Source organism: Lolium perenne, chromosome 3 (assembly GCF_019359855.2).
Source record: "Lolium perenne isolate Kyuss_39 chromosome 3, Kyuss_2.0, whole genome shotgun sequence".
NCBI lineage: Eukaryota > Viridiplantae > Streptophyta > Magnoliopsida > Poales > Poaceae > Lolium > Lolium perenne.
This window is the reverse complement of record NC_067246.2, coordinates 257,742,656-257,763,330: the sequence shown is the minus strand read 5'-3', so window position 1 is coordinate 257,763,330 and position 20,675 is coordinate 257,742,656. Positions and strand designations below refer to the sequence as shown.

Here is a 20,675-nt window from a genome sequence, read left to right as displayed (position 1 = left end):
GGATGCTGATACGTCTCCGACGTATCGATAATTTCTTATGTTCCATGCCACATTATTGATGTTATCTACATGTTTTATGCACACTTTATGTCATATTCGTGCATTTTCTGGAACTAACCTATTAACAAGATGCCGAAGTGCCGATTCTTTGTTTTCTGCTTTTGGTTTCAGAAATCCTAGTAAGGAAATATTCTCGAATTGGACGAAATCAAAGCCCAGGGGCCTATTTTCTCACGAAGCTTCCGTAAGTCCGAAGGAGAGACGAAGAGGGGCCACGGAGGGGCCACACCCTAGGGCGGCGCGGCCCCCTTGGCCGCGCGGCCCGTGGTGTGGGGCCCCGTGCCGCCTCTTGACCTGCCCTTTCGCCTATAAAAAGTCTCCGTGACGAAAACCCCGCATCGAGAACCACGATACGGAAAACCTTCCGCAGACGCCGCCGCCGCCGATCCCATCTCGGGGGATCCAGAGATCGCCTCCGGCACCTGCCGGAGAGGGGAATCATCTCCCGGAGGACTCTACGCCGCCATGGTCGCCTCCGGTGTGATGTGTGAGTAGTCTACCCCTGGACTATGGGTCCATAGCAGTAGCTAGATGGTTGTCTTCTCCCCATTGTGCTATCATTGTCGGATCTTGTGAGCTGCCTAACATGATCAAGATCATCTATATGTAATTCTATATGTTGCGTTTGTTGGGATCCGATGAATAGAGAATACTTGTTATGTTGATTATCAAAGCTATGCTTATGTGTTGTTTATGATCTTGCATGCTCTCCGTTACTAGTAGATGCTCTGGCCAAGTAGATGCTTGTAACTCCAAGAGGGAGTATTTATGCTCGATAGTGGGTTCATGCCTGCATTGACACTGGGACAAAGGATGAAAGTTCTAAGGTTGTGTTGTGCTGTTGCCACTAGGGATAAAACATTAGTGCTATGTTCAAGGATGTAGTCACTAGTTACATTACGCACCATACTTAATGCAATTGTCTGTTGTTAGCAACTTAATACTGGAGGGGGTTCGGATGATAACCTGAAGGTGGACTTTTTAGGCATAGATGCAGTTGGATGGCGGTCTATGTACTTTGTCGTAATGCCCAATTAAATCTCACTATACTCATCATGATATGTATGTGCATGGTCATGCTCTCTTTATTTGTCAATTGCCCAACTGTAATTTGTTCACCCAACATGTTGTTCGTCTTATGGGAGAGACACCTCTAGTGAACTGTGGACCCCGGTCCAATTCTCTTTACTGAAATACAATCTACTGCAATACTGTTCTACTGTTTTCTGCAAACAATCATCTTCCACACAATACGGTTAATCCTTTGTTACAGCAAGCCGGTGAGATTGACAACCTCACTGTTTCGTTGGGGCAAAGTACTTTGGTTGTGTTGTGCAGGTTCCACGTTGGCGCCGGAATCCCTGGTGTTGCGCCGCACTACATCCCGCCGCCATCAACCTTCAACGTGCTTCTTGGCTCCTCCTGGTTCGATAAACCTTGGTTTCTTTCTGAGGGAAAACTTGCTGCTGTGCGCATCATACCTTCCTCTTGGGGTTGCCCAACGAACGTGTGAAATACACGCCATCAGAGCCTGATCAGCAGCCACCACATCTTGGGACACAGACAAACCAATTTGAACTCTTGTTTCCCCAGGACAAGGAGAAAGGGAGGAACTATCTCCAGTAACTTGGTTCTTACCCTTTTCTGACTGTGAGAACTGTCTTTTGTGAGTGTTATTGTAAGTGATCTGCCTCTGAGCACCAGAAGAAGAACCCAATCCAACAACTGGAGGAGCAGACTGTGATCCAGCTTCCGAATCATTACCACCAGTTCTCTGCCTCTTTGGTGTCCCCTGTCCATTGTCATTTCCATCAATGTGTTCAGCAACAGCAGTCCTTGCAGCAGGAGGAGGACTTGGTTCAAAGAGTTCTCTGGTGTACTGCAATTCATAAAAGCCCTTTTTGATTTTAGCCAGCCTTGTATTAGGAATCAAAGAAAGATCCTGACATCCAATCTTGACCCTGACATAAGCAAAGTTTCTCAAACAGTTCTTGTCAATAGCCAGAGGCTTCCCAGCAAGACTAGCAGCATAGAAAACAGTTGATTTACTTCTGAACTTCATAGGGATCCCTTTGATTCTGAACCATGCCTCTTCCATTATCTTAACAGGTTCAATATCACCTGTCCATTTCTCCAGGTTGATGATAGCGCCAGGAACAGTTTTCATGAACAACTTACCAAAATGAGCAAGCTCCTCAATTGCTTTTGCAGAGGGAAATCTAGTCCTAAATTCTGCGGGAGAGACAACTTTTGCAAAGAATCTCCAGTTAATCTTCATGGAGTCAGCCCAAACATCAAACTCATGTTCAATATCTCTACAACTAACATCACCCTTCTCCACAGTAATATGAGCATAATTCATTTGGTCTAAAGGAGGTGATTCAAGCTCAGCAGCAGGAATTGAATAAAAGCTAGAGCCAAATTCCTCACTCCCATAAAATGGTGCAACATACTCCCAAGGTTCACGATCTTGACAGACTTGTACCAGATGGTTCGAACCACAGCAAGCACAAGCTAAACGAACAGAATTAGCAACAGTTTTTTGTCTGTTTGAAGCACCAGCAGTAGCCATCACCAGTGGAGGTACAAAGGACCCCACTGGATCCGGGACAGAAGACAAAGTAGCAGATCTAACAGGAATCCTAATGCTTGGGGCAAGACCCTCATGAGCAGGTTGGTTGCTGACTACAGTATCAACACGATCAGACTGAGGAATGCTAGAGGTGTTACGACTTACATCAGGAGATTTGCTTCGTGCGGAGGGGTTGGCGTTGGAGGATCCTGGCAGCATCTCAGATCGATGTGCCCATCTGTCTCTTGCGCGAGCTTCATCCTCGATGCGTTGTTTCTCCTCCAGGGCTCGTTCACGGGCCAGACGCTCCGTATTGCGAGCAGCTTCACGACGGCGTTCATCATCCAATCTACGGCGATTTTCACTCCGTCTTCGCTCTTCTTCACGGAGGCGCTCTTGATCTGCTAGACGGCGATCTTCTTCGCGGCGACGTTCATCTTCCCAGCGCCGATTGTCTTCACGGCGGCGCTCTTCTTCCCATCGCCGCTGCTCATCACGACGATCCGCTTCAGATCCCACACGCGGACGATACCCAAAGTATCCGCGTGGCGGGGATCGACCACGAACAGGAGATCTTCGAGGCGGGGATCTGCGAGGACCACCAAACCTTCGATCCATGCTAGGAACTGTAGATGCGACGGTGGCGAAGGATCTACGATCTCCCGATCTCACTCCTTGCCAAATTTGAGGAGGATCTATTGGACGGAAATCACGAGATTTGGGATTGGGGCTAGGGTTTGAGACGAAGACGACCCTCGCGTATGAAGCCGATCTAGGGTTGATGCGAATGGGGGAACTGGGGAAGAGAGAGGGCCGGTCCAGATTGTCACCAGAGCTTATCGCGACGCCATGAACAGTGTTGGGCTGAGGCCCAGAGCCAGGATCCGCCATTAAACCAACCGGGCTCAGATGGCCTCCCGTGCGGATCACAGGACACACACGCGCAAAGGGCGGTGCGGCCTGTCGATCGCGCAACAAAATTGAATTCGTCTCCAGCCCGACTCGGAGTTTGAAACCATCGATCGTGATGCTGGCGCCAAAATCCAAACCCTGAATTTGATCTGCCCGCCAGGATTGGATCCTTTGTCCATCGAATTTCGTGAACCAAATCCGATCTGATCCCGTATGGATGTAGCCACGATGGCGCGTCAACAGACCTTCGCGAGAGACTGCAGAGAGGATCGCTTCTCGTCTGATACGAGAGGGAGAGGGCGGCGATAACGGCGGAACGGTGGTGACGGCGATCGGTGCGGGCGGCTCAGGAGCGCCATGCGAAGCGGGAGCCATGCGAACGGTGGTTAACGGTGGTTAAGCGGGAGTGCATACCGTATTTGCTGATTCGGATGAGGCGAACCGGCGAACCGAGCTCGCGCCATGGCCAATCCTTGGCAGCAGCCGCTGCCGTCCCTCCTTGATGGCGGCTTCAGCGGCCGTCGTTAAATACGCCCGCGATCCCTGAAGGGCGCGACCGCAGATCCTGCTCGCCGCGAACCGCAGAGCTGCCGCCATCGATAGAGAAGACTTGGCAGATCTGCCGCAAGTTTCTATTCTCTCCGCCGGGTCTTTTCGAGTTGCTTCAATCTTCTTGCTCCGGTCTGGTGCGATACCCTCTCCCGACTCCCGAGTCACAAAATATATACCAACGAATAGGCTAGGGTTCCCCACTATTCCGACTAGGACGTAGCCAGGAGAGGATTGAAACGGGACTGCATATGGAGTCGGATACGACGATGGAAATGTGACGGTTTTGTACTAGCGGGCCGTAGTCGAGTCGGATATTGAGACACCTACCGTAGGTCCGTAGCTGTGGTATATATTAGAGGCTCGGGATAGGGTATCACACCAGACCGGACTGCCGGACCAAGAGGACGACTGAAGGAACTCGAACAGGCCCGGCGGCGTGAAATCGAACTTGGGGGACAGCGGCGAAGTCACTAATCTACTAGTGCATCGATGGCGGCAGCTCTTCGGTGCGCAGCGAGGAAGATCTACGGTCGCTACGCTGAAGCGGCCATCAAGGAGGGACGGCAGCGGCTGCTGCCAAGGATTCGCCATGGCGCGAGCTCGCTTCGCCGGTTTACGTCATCAGAATCAGCGAGCCTTCTTCACAACACGCCACCTAAGGGCCTCGCGAAACAAATAGAGTCGAAGAAACACCAGGTGCTCAACTTGCTAGGACAGATGGAAGCAGAATCTTCCATGACAGCTGAGCATAAGGAGCTGCAACAGGTACTTCAGGTCAACAATAACAGGTTTTTAGCCAACGTATATAAAGGAAATGTGATCACTGGAATTGGGACGATGTTAGCAGCCTTCGCAACTGCCATTGTCGGTACTAAGGTATTTCTGCCGAGGCAGGAAGATTAGTGCTGCAGATACCCAGATCGATCGAGATAGAGAGAGCTTAAGTGTGTAGTTATTTTCTGCTCCATGGACGCGTTGTTGGACCTGATGGTTGCTAATTAATTCTAACTTCGTATTATAATCTTCTTTCTGTAATGGTTCCATGTTCGTATGATAGGACATTGCCTTTTAATTTTCTAAATTCCTATCTCGCGAGCGTTCTGAATCAAGCCTTATGCTTGTACGCCTCGATTGTTATCGATTCCACGCACTAGTAGGAAAAGCCTCATCAGTGGCGCACCAAAAATGGATTTTGTGGCGCATGGGAGGTGCGCCACAGAAATGTCGCCACAAAAATAAGGTTTCTGTGGCGCACCTTCCCATGCGCGTTTCTGTGGTGCATCTTCCCATGCGCCATAGAATTAAGGTTTCTGTGGCGCACGTGTTTCTAGGTGCGCCACAGAAAAGCGTGCGACACAGAATTGGTTTTCAGTGCGCCACAGAAATTGCTTGTATTATACTCGATTTTGTGCTGCCTGCTATACACATGCAGTTTATACACAGCAATATACAGAGATACAGGTTATATACAGCAACATTCAGATATAATATAAATATCATGTACATTGCACAGATATAACATAGACATCACCATCACATTACTTAGAGCCCGATCGAGATACATATATAGTGGCAATTAAGTGTCAAATGTTTTGCATACAACTCTTAATTCATACAAAATTCACAATTTCGAGATACAAAGTAGTCTTCATCCGGTTCCTCCTTTGCTCCCTCATCTCTACCCACCAGGCTCGCTTGCATCGGGGTCCTTCATCCAGTTCCTACTATGATGAAAATGGAAGAAAGTGAGACCAACAAGTCCGATGCACAAGAGAAATGGAATAAATGCCTCATACATTGTTGGTCAACACAAATGTTAACATTCAGGGACGGTGTAAGTGAGACCAAGTCCGATGCACAAGAGATTGATATTTGTGCTATCTTACCAGGCTCACTTACGCCGCCCCCGAGTGTACGGTGACCAAACATTTTAATCATCGGCATTTTGAAAATCTCAAAGCAAATGGAATGACAAAATGGAATAAGTGCCTCATACATTGTTGGTCAACACAAATACTATGGTCAGAAACCATAGTTGCAGTATACACCGCAGTATACTTTGCAGAAGGGCCCCCTTTCCCCGGCCGTCGTTCCGTGAACGGGTGCTTGACGACACAACGACGCCGATCTGCCTCTCCGGCGCAGAACCACGTCAGTCCCTCGCCGTCCAGTGAACGAGTCCTTGATGCAAAGACCGTGCCGGCTTGCCCAGCATTATGCCGGGCCGTGTTGCCGCGCTTCAGGCCGTGTGTCCCGCGCCCTGCACTGTTCGCCTTCTTGCCCGGTGAACCAATAGACTGATCGTTCGAATAAGGAAACCGATGACGGCCGGTCGCAAGATTAAATTGCGATCGGCCGTCATCGGCTTCCTTATTCCAACGATTAGTCTATTCGTTCACCGGGCAAAAAGGCGAAGAGTGCAGGGCGCCTGAGACACGGCCTGAAGCACGGCAACAGGGGTCGGCATGATGTTAGGGAGGCTGACACCGTCTTTGCATTAAGGACTCGTTCACGTACTGGACGGCGAGAGAAGAAAAGTGGTGATGCACCGGAGAGGCAGGTCGGCGTTGTTGTCTCGTCAAAGACTCGTTCACGGAACGGCGGCCGGGGAAAGGAGGGCCCGTCTACAAAGTATATTGCGGCGTATAGGTGACCAAACATTCTAATCATCGGCACTAAAATGGAAGAAAGAGCCAAGTGGTATCTCAACTAGATATCATATACCTCATACTTTGTTGGTCGAAAGAAATATTAACATTCCGGGATGGGGTCAGTGAGGCCAGGTAGAATGCACAAGAGATTGATATTTGTGCCATCGCACCAGGCTCACTGGCCCCACCCCAGAGTGTACAAGTGACCAAACAATTTAATCATCGGCACTAAAATGGAAGAAAGGCCAATGAAATTAAGAAGTAGCTAGTATGAACTAAATGAAATGCCTCATACTTTGTTGGTCGAAACAAATATTAACATCCAGGGATGGAGTAAATGAGGCCAGGTAGGATGCACAAAATATTGATATTTGTGCCATCACACCAGGCTCACTTGCTCCACCCCCGAGTGTACGAGTGATCGACCAACCATCTAATCATCGGCAAGTACAAAAACACCAACAAACCAGCAACCATGGTGACATAAGTCAAGATGCTCAAACACACATAGCATGCATGGAGCAGATGCTCCAAAGGGATTATTCATCACTTGGTATATAGACCAAGTGATACTGGCAAAAGAGAGGCCAATCAAGAACCAAGAATCCAAGTAAGTGATAGATATGCCTAAACAAGCAACAACACATAGCATATCCCAGCTAACCAGATGAGACAAGTCTTGGTAGCCAACTGAATCACCTAGCACCACCTAGCCTTTTAAAACCATCAGAAACAGTCCTTTTTCTTCAAAGGATACCACAGTGGCATTCATTTATATGATCCCCTACTGTGGATATCTCTATTTTCATCAAAGCCAACAAGAAAAGGATACCACAGTGGCATTCATTTACATGATTCCCTAATGTGAATATCTCTATTTTAGTATACCATCATAAGCATTCCATTTAAATCACACATTTTAGTATCTGTTCTTATCCAAGTTTTTGCCTCAGCCTTTGCATCATTGACTGAGCCAAGACATCAAGCATCTGGCCAGGGAGCATTCTTTCTTTTTAGGGAACTATATGAACTATATGCACATGATCCAGTAAGCATCCCCACTAATCAGAGCATTATAAGCATAGTAGCATACCATAAGCTCACAAGAATCCATCAAGTAAATCTTCACAAGGATACCACAGTAGCATAGTAGCATACCATAAGCTCACAAGAATCCATCATTTTCTTCACAAGGATACCACAGTAGCATACCATAGTAGCATTTCATGCATTTAAATGAACCAAAAGAGCATCAAAACCAACCAAATGTCCAACTAGCAAGCAATACCAAGTGAGCAAGTCTTCATTACCTTGTACAGGTTCAGACATGGATTTATTTCCAACAAAGGATGGAAATCAAATTAACATCATTGAATTAAATTGAACCATTACCATCACATGGTTCATCAATAACAAGTGGCAGTAAACCTCCACAAACAACAGGTACATATGATCCTGTAAGCCACACTTGCATAGCAAGTGATATAAGTTGACAATAACCAACACCTTTTTATTAGCAGCATAACAATATACTAACCACTAGCAATCCAGGCTCCAAATGGAACCTCTGGAGCAGATATATATAGAGCCAATATAGCATGTCACTCCAAATGAAACTATCCATATGCAGGCAACAAAGTAATTTATTCAGATACTGCACATGAGCAGCATCACTGAATCAAAGAAACTAGCAGCAATGCATCCAGAGCAACAACATCAATGCATCCAGAGCAACAGCAATGCATCCAGAGCATCATCAGCACAACCTAGAAGCACGAGCATTTCGTCAAGCACTTTGTGCTCGCGCGGGAGAGGAAGAGGGAGGGGAGGGGAGAGAGTTCACCGACGACAGGGGTGGAGGAGGAGGTTGACGACGACGGCAGCGGTGGAGGAGGAGGACGCGGCGGCTCCTCCACCTTCACGCGACGGCGGCCCCTCCTCGCGGCGGCCCCTCCTCGCCGTAGCGGCAGCTTGTGCTGCAGGTGGCGGGGTGATGTCTACGTTCCCCCTCCTTTCCTGTAGACAGTGTTGGGCCTCCAAGAGCAGAGGTTTGTAGAACAGCAGCAAGTTTTCCCTTAAGTGGATCACACAAGGTTTATCGAACTCAGGGAGGAAGAGGTCAAAGATATCCCTCTCATGCAACCCTGCAACCACAAAGCAAGAAGTCTCTTGTGTCCCCAACACACCAAATAGGTGCACTAGTTCGGCGAAGAGATAGTGAAATACAGGTGGTATGAATATATATGAGCAGTAGCAACGGTGCCAGAAAATAGCTTGCTGGCGTGTAGTTGATGGTGGTAGTATTGCAGCAGTAGTAACACAGTGAAACAGTAAACAAGCAGCAGTAACGCAGCAGTATTTAGGAACAAGGCCTAGGGATTACACTTTCACTAGTGGACACTCTCAACATTGATCACATAACAGAATAGATAAATGCATACTCTACACTCTTGTTGGATGATGAACGCATTGCGTAGGATTACACGAACCCTCAATGCCGGAGTTAACAAGCTCCACAATTTGTTCATATTTAAGTAACCTTATAGTGTAAGATAGATCAAAAGACTAAACCAAGTACTAACATAGCATGCACACTGTCACCTTCATGCATATGTAGGAGGAATAGATCATATCAATATTATCATAGCAATAGTTAACTTCGCAATCTACAAGAGATCATGATCATAGCATAAACCAAGTACTAACACGGTGCACACACTGTCACCTTTACACACGTGCAGGAGGAATAGAACTACTTTAATAACATTGCTAGAGTAGCACATAGATGAATAGTGATACAAAACTCATATGAATCTCAATCATGTAAAGCAGCTCATGAGATTATTGTATTGAGGTACATGGGAGAGATGAACCACATAGCTACCGGTACAGCCCCGAGCCTCGATGGAGAACTACTCCCTCCTCATGGGAGCAGCAGCGGTGATGAAGATGGCGGTGGAGATGGCAGCGGTGTCGATGGAGAAGCCTTCCGGGGGCACTTCCCCGCTCCGGCAGGGTGCCGGAACAGAGACTCCTGTCCCCCAGATCTTGGCCTCGCGATGGCGGCGGCTCTGGAAGGTTTCTGTGGTTTTCGTCGATCGTATCGTGGTTTTCGATCCAGGGGCTTTAAATAGGCGAAGAGGCGGCGCAGAGGGTCGAAGGGGCGATGACACCATAGGCGGCGCGGCCAGGGCCTCGGGCCGCGCCGGCCTATGGTCCGGGGGCCCAGTGCTGCCCCCTCCGGTCCTTCCGGGTGTTCTGGATGCTTCCGGTGAAAATAGGAACTTGGGCGTTGATTTCGTCCGATTCCGAGAATATTTCGTTACTAGGATTTCTAAAACCAAAAACAGCAGAAAACAGGAACTGGCACTTCGGCATCTTGTTAATAGGTTAGTTCCAGAAAATGCACGAATATGACATAAAGTGTGCATAAAACATGTAGATAACATCAATAATGTGGCATGGAACATAAGAAATTATCGATACGTTGGAGACGTATCAGCATCCCCAAGCTTAGTTCTGCTCGTCCCGAGCAGGTAAAACGATAACAAAGATAATTTCTGGAGTGACATGCCATCATAAACTTGATCATACTATTTGTAAAGCATATGTAATGAATGCAACGATCAAAACAATGGTAATGACATGAGTAAACAAGTGAATCATATAGCAAAGACTTTTCATGATTAGTACTTCAAGACAAGCATCAATAAGTCTTGCATAAGAGTTAACTCATAAAGCAATAATTCAAAGTAAAGGTATTGAAGCAACACAAAGGAAGATTAAGTTTCAGCGGTTGCTTTCAACTTGTAACATGTATATCTCATGGATAATTGTCAACATAGAGTAATATAATAAGTGCAATATACAAATATGTAGGAATCAATGCACAGTTCACACAAGTGTTTGCTTCTTGAGGTGGAGAGAAATAGGTGAACTGACTCAACATTGAAAGTAAAAGAATGGTCCTCCATAGAGGAAAAGCATCGATTGCTATATTTGTGCTAGAGCTTTGATTTTGAAAACATGAAACAATTTTGTCAACGGTAGTAATAAAGCATATGTATCATGTAAATTATATCTTACAAGTTGCAAGCCTCATGCATAGTGTACTAATAGTGCCCGCACCTTGTCCTAATTAGCTTGGACTACCGGATCATCACAATGCACATGTTTTTACCAAGTGTCACAAAGGGGTACCTCTATGCCGCCTGTACAAAGGTCTAAGGAGAAAGCTCGCATTGGATTTCTCGCTATTGATTATTCTTCAACTTAGACATCCATACCGGGACAACATAGACAACAGATAATGGACTCCTCTTTTATGCATAAGCATATAACAACAATTAATAATTTTCTCATTTGAGATTGAGGATATATGTCCAAAACTGAAACTTCCACCATGGATCATGGCTTTAGTTAGCGGCCCAATGTTCTTCTCTAACAATATGCATGCTTAACCATAAGGTGGTAGATCTCTCTTACTTCAGACAAGACGGACATGCATAGCAACTCACATGAAATTCAACAAAGAGTAGTTGATGGCGTCCCCAGTGAACATGGTTATCGCACAACAAGCAACTTAATAAGAGATAAAGTGCATAATTACATATTCAATACCACAATAGTTTTTAAGCTATTTGTCCCATGAGCTATATATTGCAAAGGTGAATGATGGAATTTTAAAGGTAGCACTCAAGCAATTTACTTTGGAATGGCGGAAAATACCATGTAGTAGGTAGGTATGGTGGACACAAATGGCATAGTGGTTGGCTCAAGTATTTGGATGCATGAGAAGTAATCCCTCTCGATACAAGGTTTAGGCTAGCAAGGCTTATTTGAAACAAACACAAGGATGAACCGGTGCAGCAAAACTCACATAAAAGACATATTGAAAACATTATAAGACTCTACACCGTCTTCCTTGTTGTTCAAACTCAATACTAGAAATTATCTAGACCTTAGAGAAACCAAATATGCAAACCAAATTTTAGCATGCTCTATGTATTTCTTCATTAATGGGTGCAAAGCATATGATGCAAGAGCTTAAACATGAGCACAACAATTGCCAAGTATCACATTACCCAAGACATTAATAGCAATTACTACATGTATCATTTTCCAATTCCAACCATATAACAATTTAACGAAGGAGAAACTTCGCCATGAATACTATGAGTAGAAATCAAGGACATACTTGTCCATATGCTACAGCGGAGCGTGTCTCTCTTCCATAAAGTGAATGCTAGGATCCATTTTATTCAAACAAAACAAAAACAAAAACAAACCGACGCTCCAAGCAAAGCACATAAGATGTGATGGAATAAAAATATAGTTTCAGGGGAGGAACCTGATAATGTTGTCGATGAAGAAGGGGATGCCTTGGGCATCCCCAAGCTTAGACGCTTGAGTCTTCTTAGAATATGCAGGGGTGAACCACCGGGGCATCCCCAAGCTTAGAGCTTTCACTCTCCTTGATCATGTTGCATCATACTCCTCTCTTGATCCTTGAAAACTTCCTCCACACCAAACTCGAAACAACTCATTAGAGGGTTAGTGCACAATAAAAATTAACATATTCAGAGGTGACACAATCATTCTTAACACTTCTGGACATTGCATAAAGCTACTGGACATTAATGGATCAAAGAAATTCATCCAACATAGCAAAAGAGGCAATGCGAAATAAAAGGCAGAATCTGTCAAAGCAGAACAGTTCGTATTGACGAATTTTAAAATGGCACCGGACTTGCTCAAATGAAAATGCTCAAATTGAATGAAAGTTGCGTACATATCTGAGGATCATGCACGTAAATTTTCTTAATTTTCTGAGCTACCTACAGGGAGGTAGACCCAGATTCGTGACAGCAAAGAAATCTGGAACTGCGCAGTAATCCAAATCTAGTACTTACTTTTCTATCAACGACTTTACTTGGCACAACAAAACACAAAACTAAGATAAGGAGAGGTTGCTACAGTAGTAAACAACTTCCAAGACATAAAATAAAAACAAAGTACTGTAGCAAAATAACACATGGGTTATCTCCCAAGAAGTTCTTTTCTTTATAGCCATTAAGATGGGCTCAGCAGTTTTAATGATGCACTCGCAAGAAATAGTATTTGAAGCGAAAGAGAGCATCAAGAGGCAAATTCAAAACAAATTTAAGTCTAACATGCTTCCTATGAAAAGGAATCTTGTAAATAAACAAGTTCATGAAGAGCAAGGTAACAAGCATAGGAAGATAAAACCAGTGTAGCTTCAAAAATTTCAGCACATAGAGAGGCATTTTAGTAACATGAAAATTTCTACAACCATATTTTCCTCTCTCATAATAAATTTCAGTAGCATCATGAGCAAACTCAACAATGTAACTATCACACAAAGCATTCTTATCATGAGTCTCATGCATAAAATTATTACTCTCCACATAAGCATAATCAATTTTATTAGTAATAGTGGGAGCAAATTCAACAAAGTAGCTATCATTATTATTCTCATCAAGTGTTGGAGGCATAGTATAATCACAACAAAATTTACTCTCCATAGTAGGTGGCACCAAAAGACCACTATCATTATAATCATCATATATGGGAGGCAAAGTATCATCAAAGAAAATTTTCTCCTCAATGCTTGGGGGACTAAATAGATCATGAAAACCAGCTTCCCCAAGCTTAGAACTTTCTATATCATTATCAACAATGGTGTTCAAAGCGTTCATACTAATATTACCACGAGCATGCAAATAAGATTCCATAGGTTTTTTAATTTTCGCATCAAACAATCCATGTTTTAAATCAGGAAATAGCAATAGAAGCTCATTTTTGTCCATTATGCCAAACTAGTGTAAACAAGAAACAAAAAGATGCAATTGCAGGATCTAAAGGAAATAGCTTTGAGTACTTACAATAGGAAAATAGCTTGGTAGCCGAGGTCCGGAGTGTGAGTACCTTTTACCTTTCCTCCCCGGCAACGGCGCCAGAAAATAGCTTGATGTCTACGTTCCCCCTCCTTTCCTGTAGACAGTGTTGGGCCTCCAAGAGCAGAGGTTTGTAGAACAGCAGCAAGTTTTTCCTTAAGTGGATCACCCAAGGTTTATCGAACTCAGGGAGGAAGAGGTCAAAGATATCCCTCTCATGCAACCCTGCAACCACAAAGCAAGAAGTCTCTTGTGTCCCCAACACACCAAATAGGTGCACTAGTTCGGCGAAGAGATAGTGAAATACAGGTGGTATGAATATATATGAGCAAGAGCAACGGTGCCAGAAAATAGCTTGTCGGCGTGTAGTTGATGGTGGTAGTATTGCAGCGGTAGTAACACAAAGAAACGATAAACAAGCAGCGATAGCAGCAGTATTTAGGAACAAGGCCTAGGGATTACACTTTCACTAGTGGACACTCTCAACATTGATCACATAACAGAATAGATAAATGCATACTCTACACTCTTGTTGGATGATGAACGCATTGCGTAGGATTACACGAACCCTCAATGCCGAAGTTAACAAGCTCCACAATTTGTTCATATTTAAGTAACCTTATAGTGTAAGATAGATCAAAAGACTAAACCAAGTACTAACATAGCATGCACACTGTCACCTTCATGCATATGTAGGAGGAATAGATCATATCAATATTATCATAGCAATAGTTAACTTCGCAATCTACAAGAGATCATGATCATAGCATAAACCAAGTACTAACACGGTGCACACACTATCACCTTTACACACGTGCAGGAGGAATAGAACTACTTTAATAACATTGCTAGAGTAGCACATAGATGAATAGTGATACAAAACTCATATGAATCTCAATCATGTAAAGCAGCTCATGAGATTATTGTATTGAGGTACATGGGAGAGATGAACCACATAGCTACCGGTACAGCCCCGAGCCTCGATGGAGAACTACTCCCTCCTCATGGGAGCAGCAGCGGTGATGAAGATGGCGGTGGAGATGGCAGCGGTGTCGATGGAGAAGCCTTCCGGGGGCACTTCCCCGCTCCGGCAGGGTGCCGGAACAGAGACTCCTGTCCCCCAGATCTTGGCCTCGCGATGGCGGCGGCTCTGGAAGGTTTTTGTGGTTTTCGTCGATCGTATCAGGGTTTTCGATCCAGGGGCTTTAAATAGGCGAAGAGGCGGCGCAGGAGGGTCGAAGGGGCGACGACACCATAGGGCAGCGCGGCCAGGGCCTGGGCCGCGCCGGCCTATGGTCTGGGGGCCCAGTGCCCCCCCTCTGGTCCTTCCCGGGTGTTCTGGATGCTTCCGGTGAAAATAGGAACTTGGGCGTTGATTTCGTCCGATTCCGAGAATATTTCGTTACTAGGATTTCTGAAACCAAAAACAGCAGAAAACAAGAACTGGCACTTCGGCATCTTGTTAATAGGTTAGTTCCAGAAAATGCACGAATATGACATAAAGTGTGCATAAAACATGTAGATAACATCAATAATGTGGCATGGAACATAAGAAATTATCGATACGTTGGAGACATATCACGGGGATGGGAGGACCGTGGCGGCATGCGGCCCTCGCGGAGGAAGGCGGCGGCGACGGCGATGGCGACGACCATGGTGGAGCGCGGCGGATCGAAGGAGAGGGGAGAGGGGAGAGGGGAGAGGTGAACAGGCGGGGGAGGGCACGGGCGAGATGATATAAGTTACCTTAATTCTGTGGCGCACCCGAGCAAGTGCGCCACAGAATCAACTACTTCTGTGGCGCACCGAAGCACGTGCGCCACAGAAAGAGTTATTTCTGTGGCGCAGCATGCCATGTGCGCCACAGAAATACCTACACTAATAATTGGTGGTGGCAGGATGTGGGCCCCATACAATTTCTGTGGCGCAATGTTCAACAGTGCGCCACAAAATTAAGCTATTTCTGTGGCACACCTAGCATGGTGCGCCACAAAATAACATTCTGTGGCGCATTTTCAGTGGTGCGCCACAGAACTAAGCTCTGCCTATAAGGGTTTTCCTACTAGTGACGCTTACTGTCGTGATTTTCTCTCTCACGTTGCAAGTTCTTCCCTATTTCCTCCCAGTTGCTGGCAAGTTTGGATCCTATCTCGAAACTCTTTTGGAGAGGTGCGGTGTAAGGATGTCCTGTGGTTTCAAAGGGAGGTGTGGTGTCACCTCTTGTTGGGGCTCCTAAGTGCCTCTTGAGGGCAAATTTAAGGGACTTCAACCTTAAGCAAAGCAAAATGTACATCTTAAAATAAACTCTACCGGATTAGGAGCCAAGGAATAAGACCTCGTGGCGAGCAACTCTAGCGGATTTTAAAAAACAATACCCACAGATATGGGATATTTTTTTGGCAACTTTGCTTTAGATATTTGCCTAATTTTTTTTTTCAAATTGGATTAAAAATCTCAGAACTTACGCTACTTTCAACATATTTTCTTCCTTGTCGCATGTGTAAAAAAAGACTTCCTTGTCGTATTTCTAGAAACTTATTGAATTAAAAGAAAGTTATATCTTTTGGTTTAGTTTTGCCCTATAAAAATTGGAAGACGCTCACATTCATTACCCTTAATCGATTTTGCCGTTGTGCTCAGTTATATTGAGATCAATGAATCACTCATCCTTTCAACAAAGACAAGTCATTTGTTGCATAATAACACAATCGGTTGATGACACCAATATTTTTGCAGCGACACATTTGCATAGAGAGAATGGTAACTATATTATGTCGTGGTGATAACTATACCATGAAATAGTTGGGTTACTCCACAAGTACAAAGTTGGTAACTATTACCTAGAAGGCAAGGTTAATAGATCGGGGGAAGCGTTTTGGCACCCAATCTCATTTGCTCCTGGTATCTGGACCGTGAATTTTGGACTTGGTATGTGTGACATATCACTTTCCTTGTGGACAGATGCGAGCGGAACTTGGACATTGTTGTTGTCTTCGAGATCATCTATGATTTTTTTCGAATGCTAGTGTTGTTTGTTGGATGTTGTTAATAATATGTAACTGGTGTTGTCATTAAAACTATCAAATTTGATAGGTTTTAAGGTTGCTAATACTGAATATTGGCTGAAATTCCAAATGTATATATTCATGTCTAAATATGTTGTCACACCTGCTGAAATACGCGACACAAAGAAATAAATCCAGAAAAAAAAATCCGGTAGCATGCACATTACACTGGTAGCATGCGGGCCGAGCACACAACCAGTAAACATAGTAGTAACATCCTCACACCGCACTAGACTACATATTGTTACAAGTGGCCTGCTAGCAGTCGCGTGTGGGGGTCCATGATCATCAGGTAAAATTCACACGCGGCTAATTCCTACTAGTGAGGGGTTCTCAAGCACCATGGCAATGAGATTAGAGACCACAGAGGTTGTCAAGTGCCAGGGCAAGGGGAAGGTGCGTTCTGCATCTACACATACATGTAGGCATCAATGACACTACAAAAAAAAAAAGCCCGTGTCTCTATGTAAACGTCTCAATGTAGAGCATAGCCAAAAAGGAATTGCACAAGAGAGAGCAAAATTACAGCCTGCGTCTCAATATAAACGTCAGTTCAAAGGCCAAGCCGTCTCACATCTTCCAAAATGTGAATACATGATGCACATGTTCAGACAGTCAGCTAGCATCGTCGAGGGGCTTCAGAATAGATACAGCGTGTTATAAATATTACAGTGCATTGAGAACTCGTGTGATATACAAATAATGAAGCACCACGAATCAATGCTCGACTGAAAAACAGCTCCTAGTACTGACCACCCCGTCTTCAAGCGGAATTAAACATGTAGCAATATCCACGTGATCGATACTCTCTGGTCTAAATTTACCAACAGGCGTTTTTGTCGTCTTAACTTGGACAATGGTGACATACACATCCTGGCCGTGAGGACCAGAGAAACATTCACCTAGCACAGCAGGAAATGCAATCACATTAAAGGTTAAACACATCTTTCAGGATCTTAATAAAACCATAATTAGAGATAGGGCAAGTGAGAATAAATTATCACCTTGCACTACACAAAATACAACTGCACCTTGCTCTGCACCAACAAAATCCAAGCACATGCTTTCGCCCTCCCAAGTAGTCTTACGCCATGAAAATGGCAAACTGATTTCATCGTGGAGGAGGCCATCATGAAAGTCATAAGCAACAAGGCCCCAATTTGTGCATGAGTAGATATAACCAGCAAAATATATGGATCTCCCATTTAAACGTTGCCTTCCATAGATAAGCGGATCATGAATTAGCAAGGTCCTACTTTCAACATCAGGTAAAACATCTTCCCATTCTCTGACATTCAGGTTAAGCAGAAAACACCTGCATGTTTTGTCGTCAGAAACTATGAAGGTATCAGCACCCAAGACAACATATCCTGACAGATCAAAACTCCTGTTCAAAAAATGATCAGGACGACTTGTCTTGTGATGCTTCCAACAGTCTGTAGGAGCACAAAACCTGGATGTCGGAGGCACAAATAGGTAAACTTCGAGAGAATGAGTGACAGCAACAATGCGATGACCTACATGAAGAACCACGGCAAAACAAACACCAGCAGGCCTTGAAGTTTTAAGCAAATTGGAAGATGGCCTACTAAGTTCAAACTCACAGATGTCATCTGGTTTGTATGACACAGCATAGATGTTTGTTAAGCTCCTGACCATGAAATACCTCAGAGAAGGCTGTTCCATCACATGACTCTGCCACCCAGATGTGTTACTATCACGCATAATTATGTTCATATCAAGATGCAGCCTGAGAGGAATGTAGTTGCAACTGAGCAGTAACCTTCCGTCTACGATTTCAGTCCGATACACAATCAAACGAGAGCCAGCTTGGCACATGATGTATAGATCTCTGTTAATCCGACAAGCAGGCTCCCGAAGCACATAGCATCTTGGGAACGACGGTTTATATAAAAACTTCCTGCAACAATTTGTAACACAAAGATCACACATGTCATTCATGCATGGAAAATGTATACAAACTAACTGGACATACGAAAGATTGATCGAAGGTTTGTTAACCTGCAACAAGCAAGCATCTCAGAGGAATCTTCGGCATCGTAGCTGGTTGAATCTTCAATGCCCTCAAGTAGCCTCGAAGGTGCCATGGCATTCTCGTGGTTGTACTCCTCATACTCCCTAGTTGAGATATTGCCATGATTATATTCTTTGAAGTGACAACATTTGACTAGTAACTAACACCAACAACCAATGAAAATAATACACTTACTGCAGAAAGCAGAATTCATGGACGGGTAGTACAGTAGGCTTGCACGGGAACATGTCTAACTGGCGACAGGTGGAATGTAAGATCTCAATGCCGTTGGCGATCCCAGTGCTGCAATATTTTACTTGAAAGGTGGAGATGATTACATGATACTTGTCACATGAGCAGTCACGCGCCACGCTGATCCAGACAGAGCACATGACTCTGCCACCCAAATGCGTGAGTAAGCCAAAACCATCAGGATAGAAAGGACAAACAGAATCGATCTTGGTAGGCGGCTTCAGCTCTACCAGCGGTTGCTGACCCTGACCACAGCCATGCAGCTTGTAGGCATAGATGGTGGATTTCTGGAGGAAGTAAATGGCATCATCTTCTTCGACATATACACCGCGGTCACGAATAGGAACATACTTGCCAACCCTGGTGGTGCCACCCGATAGGGTAGTGCTGCTGCCACTGGACGTGTTTATGCTGCTGGTAGTGTTGTCACGGGAGATGTTCTTGCTGCTACTCCCTGGGCTTGGATTTATAGGGGCAGAGGACGAAACCGCTGTATCCAAGCGAGTAGTATCTTTGCTAGTGGAGGTGTTCTCGCTTCTGGTACGAAAGGATGGATTCTTGCTGCTAGTAGTAGTTTTGTTGGTGATCGTGGTGATGGCCGTCCAGGTGCAGGTGGAGCAACTGAAGCTGAAGAGCAGGTGAGCTGGTCGCAGCGACACCAAGATGGTGTCATGTATAACGGCGTGTCCCTGGAAGATGCTGCCACCCCACTTCATGGGGTTTTCCATCTCGTAAGGGAATTCGATGGTGCCGGCCACCACCCACCTGCCATCACCCCTGTCGAGGCGTTGCATGACGAGGCGGCACGGCGAGTGAGGAATCAGGTGGAAGTAGGGTGCCCAGATGTCACCGCCGACCGTGACTGGGCGGCAATGCATGAGGCGCCCTAGCAGCACGGTAGGGAGTTGGGCGATGGTTTTCTTGTCGTCCTGCAGCTGCAGCTCCAGAACTGGGGCGGATATGACTTTCGACTCAGCATCGACAAGCCGTTTCGAACAGAAGATGCAGAGGGAGCGGCCGTCGGGGCTTAGCGTGGCGTTCGCGCCCCAGGTGGAGGCGGCGCGATCGCTGTCGAAGTGGTGGAAGATCTCGAGGGCGTCGTTGCTCCGGCCGAGGATGCGACCAGACAGTGCGACGCGGAAGCGGTGTAGGCGGAGGCCGGAGTCTGCCCGGAAGCCTACAAGCAGCGACCACGCGGGGCGGTCATCCGCGCCAGCCGGTATGCACACGTAGTCCCTGCCAGGGGCGACGCGCGGGATCCGTGGAGAGCACCGACGACGCCAGCAGCAGAAGCATCGGAAGAGAGTGCAGCTGCCATCGGTGGCCGGCGGCGGCGGTGACATCTTGATTAGATTCCGCGCTAGCTGGGGTTTGCTATTCTGTTTCCTTGGGGAGTCTGGGGGCGATTGGGCGAAGCTTATTTCGGACATGCCAAAGATCCCAAGACTGCGCAATAAAAAGTATCCAGATTAGCCTACGCAGCTGCCCCAAAATATTATAAAGGATACCGAACAATTGCGCGAAGTTAGATGGAAACCGATTACACCCTAATAATTGGCCTAAGACACTCCAAGAAAATTTAGCAAGGGATCATAGAGCTCCATGAGACCAGATCTTTCTTACGAATTTCCTGAAATCTGGTTTCACCTGGGCTCTCTG

General features: G+C 45.6%; 1 protein-coding gene across 1 annotated transcript; it reads right to left on the bottom strand.

The window, feature by feature from the left end:
- Positions 1-17,373: 17,373 nt before the first annotated feature.
- On the bottom strand, positions 17,374-20,446 carry LOC127344831 (uncharacterized). The gene is made up of 4 exons (XM_051371164.2): positions 18,960-20,446; positions 18,752-18,868; positions 17,734-18,650; positions 17,374-17,631 (listed from the first exon to the last, which is right to left on the bottom strand). The coding sequence occupies exons 1-4, from the start codon at positions 20,444-20,446 to the stop codon at positions 17,447-17,449; spliced, it is 2,706 nt and encodes a 901-aa protein (XP_051227124.1). The 3' UTR covers positions 17,374-17,446.
- Between the last annotated feature and the right edge of the window lie 229 nt (positions 20,447-20,675).

What these genes read in the sequence shown, in the direction of transcription:
- LOC127344831 (XM_051371164.2), bottom strand. Translation starts at nt 20,446, where the DNA reads ATGTCCGAAATAAGCTTCGCCCAATCGCCCCCAGACTCCCCAAGGAAA. An exon ending in GAGATGCTTGCTTGTTGCAG is followed by an intron (nt 18,651 to 18,751) that starts GTTAACAAACCT and finishes AAATTGTTGCAG; the next exon opens with GAAGTTTTTATATAAACCGT. An exon ending in TGTATTTTGTGTAGTGCAAG is followed by an intron (nt 17,632 to 17,733) that starts GTGATAATTTAT and finishes CTGCTGTGCTAG; the next exon opens with GTGAATGTTTCTCTGGTCCT.